The sequence below is a fragment of the Coptis chinensis genome, chromosome 7, assembly GCF_015680905.1.
Source record: "Coptis chinensis isolate HL-2020 chromosome 7, ASM1568090v1, whole genome shotgun sequence".
NCBI classification, from domain to species: domain Eukaryota; kingdom Viridiplantae; phylum Streptophyta; class Magnoliopsida; order Ranunculales; family Ranunculaceae; genus Coptis; species Coptis chinensis.
This window is the reverse complement of record NC_141462.1, coordinates 10,301,657-10,309,288: the sequence shown is the minus strand read 5'-3', so window position 1 is coordinate 10,309,288 and position 7,632 is coordinate 10,301,657. Positions and strand designations below refer to the sequence as shown.

Genomic DNA, 7,632 nt, shown 5'->3' with positions numbered 1-7,632 from the left:
GCTTTACCCGCTTAGATTCCGTATCTTTCTTGATTTGCATTTACCTTTGCAGGTGAGGAGTATGCATGCTCTGTGCCTCTATATCCATAGGAAGGGTGCGATGTTGAACAACAGAGAAAGACAAAGGTGGAGCAGCAGGCCTACATTCCTAACAAGACTCGAAAACCAAGACGTACTGCACATTCTATAGGTTATTCCTGTATGTTGGGTTCAGACGAGTCCTAAAATTCTTTAGACTGGAGCCACATAGATGGAACCGATTTGGAAAAAGTTCATTATTACGTTAGTAATTAACCAGAAATTTTTTACCAAAGTTTTGCTCTTTGGATGGTTGCACCTCCAGACATTAAATCCTGGTCTCGTCTCTAGTTTTGGTTCAAGATTATGTCCCTAATTCCTATCATACGAGTTAGCCAGATATCAAAATCGAAATATATTGGCATAAGGACTTATTTCGTGGCATTTCGTAAGATGGCAGTTAACGTGGAAGGCGCGAAGCCCCTCTGTCATCTTTAGCCATTTTTTTCATTTTATTTTTTTTTTGATTTCTCGAATTTCACATATTTTTTTGTTTGTTCTAATCCATTTTCATATATTTTATTAAATTAAAAAAATTATACATCGTTGATTTTAAGATCGATGTTGGGAATCAAGAAGAGAAGATTTGGAAGGTAGTATTTAATGGGGAATACGTGTGTAGGACCAAATTATAATGGATTTCTAGCTACATTCTGGGGTGTTCGTGGCGTGGAAGGTCAGCTTCCACCACCTCCAAATGGAGAAGAAGGAAGTAGTAGCAATGCAAAGGTAGTAGCGCCTGAAGTTCCAATGCCGGTACAAAGTACACCACCCGTACCAGTTAAGATTAGTGTAGAGGATTTTAAACCAAGTACATTACCCCCTCCTGTTAAAATAAGTGCAGATGATAGTAAACCTGAGAAACATGTTAGTATTGATGTGAAACAGGAGGAGAGTAAACAGACGGAGCCAGTGAAGGCTAAAAAGCCTCCAAATTTTAAGAGAGTGCAAAGTGCAGGGCTTCGGGCGGAATCTGTATTGCAAAGGAAGACTGGGAATTTAAAGGAAGTATATAGTTTGGGGCGGAAGCTTGGACAAGGACAATTTGGAACGACGTTTTACTGTTTAGAAAAATCAACAGGGAAAGAGTTTGCTTGTAAATCGATTGCGAAGAGGAAGTTAATGACTGAAGAGGATGTAGAGGATGTGAGGAGGGAAATTCAGATAATGCATCATTTGGCTGGTCACCCGAATGTCATATCGATTACGGGTGCTTATGAGGATCCTGTTGCAGTTCATGTGGTTATGGAGCTTTGCGCAGGAGGGGAGCTCTTTGACAGGATTATTCAAAGGGGTCATTATACGGAGAAAAAGGCAGCTGAGCTTGCGAGAATTATAGTCAGTGTTGTGGAAGCTTGCCATTCCTTAGGTGTTATGCATCGAGACCTGAAGCCTGAAAATTTTCTTTTTGTCAGTGAGGAAGAGGAAGCGGCACTCAAAACAATTGACTTTGGGCTGTCAGTATTTTTCAAGCCAGGTATAAAATTCTCCTTTTTGTTATTGAGATAATTTTGAGCCAGACATATTATAGATGCAATCTTATTATTATTCTTCACAGAACTTTGTCATACCTGGACCTTATATCTTGTTGGTAATGCTGCATGAAAATGGTATTCTAGCTATCTAAGCAGTCTGATGTGAATATTATATTGTCCCCAATGTTTACACACGTTTGTCACATCCCACTAGAGATATAACCATCTGGTATTCTGGTCTGCAAAGAAATAATGAAAATGGGAGATTCACTGTGGAAATACAAGTCTTGTCCTAATAGGTCATACTTGATGACCTATAAAAGGGTGGTGCATAAAAATATTTCCATAAATTGCACTAATTCATTGAAAATCAAGAGAAGTACATGAGACAAGTTCTACAACTAAATGCAAGTGACATAGCAAGGGAAGCACAGATTCCCTTGAAGCAGTATTATACCCTTATGCAGAACATGTTGAACAAGGAAATCTATTTGTTCTTTGATGAGTTAATTTCACCAAATAACACTGTAAGGGCTTTCTCGTGGGAGAAGTCACATTTGCATAACACTGTAAGAACAGAGATAAAAAAGAACACATAGAAAGACAAGCAACCAATATTTGAGAATCAAAACAACATGCACAACAGGAACTACAGTGAGACCCTCTTGGGGAAGACCACCACAGCAAAGCACGTAGATTTCATAATTTCTTTAACAAGAAGGAGCAAAGGATCTTTCAGAAATTTCACATTCCCCTGACTGAAGAGATCATTCAAATAAATCTTCCCGCACATTGTGCCTCTACATTTGATCAAGTTAAATTTCTTAACACTTTCAATTTGTCTCGCCCGTCTTCTCCATTTATTTCCGAGTTGGTATTTTCATACTTCCTGTGGAATCTGTGTTCCAAATTTCAGTAGAAGACACAGAAGCATGCGAGGGTCTAGAGCTCCATGGTCCAAGAAGCGTGGGATCAAATCACGTTTCACAGTGGATCAGTAGAACTAATAATTTCGATTTAATGGCATCTAAATACTTGCTGACTCATATGATGCTTGTTCTTGGAACTACTACATATCTTATATACATTCTAATATAGTGGTTAGAGTTACAACACACAACTTACTAGACCCACATTTTTACACCTCCTACATGCACAAATATAGACACGCACACTCACATGCACAAAATATAGAAATGCTAACACCGTTTTCAGTGTAGAGTCACAATCCAAACTATTGTCCTCTTCATAATTCTGCAAATTGTTTGTTCATTATTATCAAGGATTATCACAAAAGTTTTAGTAGGCTCGTTGACTTGATCTTTTGAATGTCTTTTTTTTTAATCCTTTATACGTATAACGAAGTACTGGTTCCCCTTTCGCAGTTCTGCCATTGTAAAACTTCACCTACAAACTCAGATTTTTTTTTTTGGAGGGTATTCTAGTATCTACTGCCACCTCTTCTCTTCTATTCTCCTTCTTCTTCTCATTTTACTATTAACTTATTATAATAAAAGACATGTTGCTTTGTTATCAAGTCTACATATTTCTATCCTTGTTTAGGTCTGATCAGTTTCTGATCCATTACTTCAGGTGAAACATTCACTGATGTGGTTGGAAGCCCTTATTATGTTGCCCCCGAAGTGCTGCTCAAGCATTACGGTCAAGAATGTGATGTTTGGAGTGCTGGGGTAATCATATACATATTATTAAGTGGGGTCCCTCCATTTTGGGATGGTAAGTTTCATGATTTGCATATCTTGCCTTACCTATTTGTATGGATTTCTAAGTTCTAACTTGTAAAATTTGGAAGCCCTATTAAGACACTGCAACTTATTTTCTTGGAACGTTTTCTATGTGTGCAGAAACCGAGCAGGGGATATTTGAACAGGTTTTAAAAGGGGAGCTTGACTTTGTATCAGATCCATGGCCTAGTATCTCTGAAAGTGCGAAAGATTTGGTGAGGAAGATGCTTGTAAGAGACCCCCAAAAGCGGCTAACAGCCCATGAAGCACTCTGTAAGTGCACCTTTAGTTTTTCAAGTAACTGTTTGCGGCCATTTCTCTGCCTTATAAGCTATGAATCCATGATGGATTTCTCAAAATGCACCATATATAGTTGGATGCAGTTTCTAAAGTTAATTGTGTATGGAATGTGGTCTTTACCCGGTGTCTTGGTTTACGTGTCATGAGATCTGAATCTTTTGGATATTATTCCAGTGGGATCATATGCAAGTATATTTTAGTGACATAAAGAATTATGTGATTATAGCTGGCATATAGTTTTAATTATAAATTTCTTATAGATATTGATTTATTAATAGCTGTCAGGTAAATCAGATTATAAGAAAACATGTCATTTGTATGTGCGAATGAACAGTAAGTATTGAGATCATGCTTGTCATTCTTGATTAACTTGAATTTGAGTAAAATCGTCATGATATATTTATGTTTTTGGAAATTATATCTTGGCAGGTGTATCAAACTTTCATGCTTTGTGAAAGCATCTGCTTTAGTTATCTTTCTCATTTAGAGCCTTGATAGTATTTTTATCATTTTTATCAAATCATTAGGAAAGCACTGCCTGTTTATTTGAACTTTGAAGGGGTGGAGTATATGTAAGTACGTAACACGTTATTTTATTGTGGTTCCAAGCTTTCATTGGGAAGTGAAGAGAAAGAGTTTCAATATTGATATATGGACAAAACAATCTTGAAATGTTGTTAAAACACTTATATTTAAAAAATGTAAAGAAACTAGTAGCAATGGATTGGATTTGGGTATTCATTGTGCATTTGTGCCATGTCAGATAGGGATACTTCAAGTCTTGTTACCCTTACTTTGTTTCTAGACTCTATTCTTTCTGATCAACCAGTCAAAGATCAACTGGTTTGGACAGTGGGAAATAAAGAGAAATTATCTTCTTGGTGATTCTACTATGTCTTCTATTCTCGCCTCCTGAAGTCCTGGATAATTTTCATCCTAATTCTATTCCAGATTTTTCCTGTAGTTATATTTGGGGTTGTGGAGTCTATTTGTGCTGCACAATACAAGTTAAGATCTTAACATTGTTACACATCACTGTTGTGAGGAAACCTATTGTCAATTTGTATTCAGCGTGTACTTCAGATGAGGAGTCGGTTAGCCGTACTATCATCCATCTTCCTTTCTCGTGGCATATTTGGTCTTATTTCTTTTCGTCAGTCTCGAGTGGTTTGGGTTTGTCGTGTGAAGGGTCTACTAACTTCTTTGTTCTTGAGAGCTCTCCACAGATGGGAGTAGACTGTGGAGCATATTCCTTTCCCATTATATGGGTCATGGCCAATTGTGCTTTAGCGTAGGAATTGGTATATTGAGGATAACCTTCATCTTTGAAGGAGATGATTATACAATTAAAGGCCTCATTTTCGTTTGGTCAAAAGTGTGGAAGGAGCTAAAATATATCACTTTTGCCCACTCTGTTCTTATACGTAAGACTTTTTTTCTTTTTCTTTTTGTTTTTTTAATGTCTTGTTTTTCATTTGTTTTGATAAGCCTTATTGCCCTACTCTATTTTCACTGGTTATACTTAAAGAAGGGAAAAAATAGAAACCAGATTTAGCAACTTTGGCTAAGATATCATATCGTATACAGAACTTCTTCCTGTGTTTGTGTCTTCGGAGAACTTGATAGATGGTGAAACTTTCTAGAGTCAAATTGTCTATGAGACTGATCATTTGTTGTAATTGCAAATAGTTTGTATTATGTTTTATTGAAGGTCACCCTTGGGTTCGCATCGATGGGGTAGCTCCTGATAAGCCTCTTGACTCAGCTGTTTTATCTCGCTTGAAGCAATTCTCAGCCATGAACAAGTTCAAGAAATTAGCAATCAGAGTAAGTACTCCATGTCTTTTTTCTAATGATGATTCTTTGTCGAATAGCTCAAATTAAGCACTGAGATTAAGGTTCTCTGAGGGTCTAGAGCAGAGAGCATTTCCTTGAAGCATTAGATCTATAATGAATATCCCAATGTGTATGATTATCAAATTGTCGAAAATATAGTACAAAGTTCTAGGAAAAGTTAGTACAGTTTTGCTTTTTTGTCTTTTTTTCAGTTCTCTTCGTTTTCTTAAGAGGTGAAAGTTTCATTAACTAAGTGAGCAGTAATATAAAGAGTCTCAGGCATTTACATGGTAAATTACAGGTCCAAACTAGAGTTTATGTTCTATGGTTCTATCATTTCTATCAAGAAAAAGAATAATACCACCAACAAGCAACAAATGCGTTTCCATTTTTTTTTTAAATCTTTTCTATAATTAAGAATTAATATTCTTGATAAAATTTTATAGAAGATGTTTGTTGACTGTGCTAACGCTATGAGTATGATAATTTGCTCTCTAGGGACCATTATTGAAAAAATGTCATTTCGTGGCACATTAATGGTTTTGTTTGTATTTCAGAAAACATTAGGATTTTCATACCACATGCAACTTTGTTTTAATTTTTTTTCCCCATAGGTCATTGCTGAAAGTCTTTCTGAAGAGGAAATTGCTGGTCTAAAAGAAATGTTCAAAATGATAGATACGGATAATAGTGGTCACATTTCTTACGAAGAACTCAAAGCTGGTATGGAAAGAGTTGGTGCCAATCTCAAGGAATCTGAAATCGATGCATTAATGCAAGCAGTAAGTATTTTTGTGAGTTAGTAGTTTCACTTGTATTTGCATATGGTTCATTATCTTCTCAAGATTCTGCTGGAAGAGATTCTGATTGTTATTTCTCTAGTACATTTATAAAACAAACATGAAAAGATGAAGTTCACTTATGTCAGTTTACTCGAGGCTTAAGAATGACAACCTTCTTTCCTTGAATCAGATAACCTATAGCCATATTGCATTGTAAGATCTTTAGATGCAACTCCTGAGTTGTCCTTTTTCTTTTTTAATACCTCTGTTTAGAAGGAAAAGTAAGTAAGCAGCTTATTGGGAGTACTTGTTCAAATTGGCATCTTTTAATCCTTCTATGTTTTTTCTATATTCCAGGCTGATATTGACAACAGTGGCACTATAGATTATGGGGAGTTCTTAGCTGCCACTCTCAATTTAAATAAAGTCCAGAGGGAGGATCATTTGTTTGCAGCCTTTTCATACTTGGACAAAGATGGGAGTGGTTACATCACCCAAGACGAGCTCCAACAGGCGTGCAAGGAGTTTGGAATAGATGATGATCGTCTAGAAGAAATGATACATGAAGTGGATCAGGACAATGTAAGTTTTTCGATAATTATTGAAACTTCCTTTGGTTTTTCTTTCCTGAAATGAAAATTGTGTTCCTTAATGTTACGTGTTCAGGATGGGCGAATAGATTACAGTGAGTTTGTGACCATGATGCAAGATGGAGTTTTTGGGGGGAAGGTTCTCCAAGATAACAACACCATTGGGTTGAAAGAGGCCTTCAAGCTGGGTGATACCTGAAGCTGATCTTATCGATTTACTTATACTTTTTTCATTTAATAACTTATTAAGATAACCAGATTAGCATACTAGATGTAAAGTAGTGTTCGTGAAAAAGCAAAGATAGGGTCCAATTTCTCATGTACTGCCACAGTATTTAGATGAGCATACTAGTTGTAATAGGTTTGCATTTTTGTTTGTCAACTATTGTTATAATTTCTGTATTAGCCGTAATTCGCTGATTCTGAATGGCTCTATTCAAATCGTACTTCATTTCTTTTACAGTATACGAATTTTACCCATTTTTCCCACTTTCTTGATATTTATCATTAACTGTCCCTTTCTTTCTTACTTATCGTCAGAACACAATTTTTCTGCATTTCAACAAAAAAGGTACGAAAATGAATCGAGTCTTTTCCACATTTTCGAAAGCATATGTCACTCACATGACACCTTACCTATCTCCTATCATACCAGCCAGCTAATCTTACTTTTAGAACAAAACTACATCCTGTCAAACCTTGTTTCATCTATAATTGTCCATCTTTTTGGAAAAAAAAGCAGTCCCCACTGTGAGACCTCCCCTGTCTTTTTCACCATTCATTATGTACACCTTGTTTCCAAGGCAGTGGGAAGACCACATGCAGA

General features: G+C 36.4%; 1 protein-coding gene across 1 annotated transcript; it reads left to right on the top strand.

Moving 5' to 3' along the window:
• The first annotated feature begins 461 nt into the window (after positions 1-461).
• Positions 462-7,261, top strand: LOC147485927 (calcium-dependent protein kinase 26-like). The gene is made up of 7 exons (XM_086570896.1): positions 462-1,555; positions 3,147-3,290; positions 3,419-3,571; positions 5,310-5,425; positions 6,049-6,216; positions 6,574-6,798; positions 6,883-7,261. Exons 1-7 carry the CDS (start codon positions 682-684, stop codon positions 7,003-7,005), a joined length of 1,803 nt encoding a protein of 600 aa, XP_086427022.1. The 5' UTR covers positions 462-681; the 3' UTR covers positions 7,006-7,261.
• The last annotated feature ends 371 nt before the right edge of the window (positions 7,262-7,632 follow it).

Coding starts and splice junctions, on each gene's coding strand:
- LOC147485927 (XM_086570896.1), top strand. CDS start 682: ATGGGGAATACGTGTGTAGGACCAAATTATAATGGATTTCTAGCTACA. Junction 1,556..3,146: donor GTCAGTATTTTTCAAGCCAG/GTATAAAATTCT, acceptor CCATTACTTCAG/GTGAAACATTCACTGATGTG. Junction 6,217..6,573: donor TCGATGCATTAATGCAAGCA/GTAAGTATTTTT, acceptor TCTATATTCCAG/GCTGATATTGACAACAGTGG.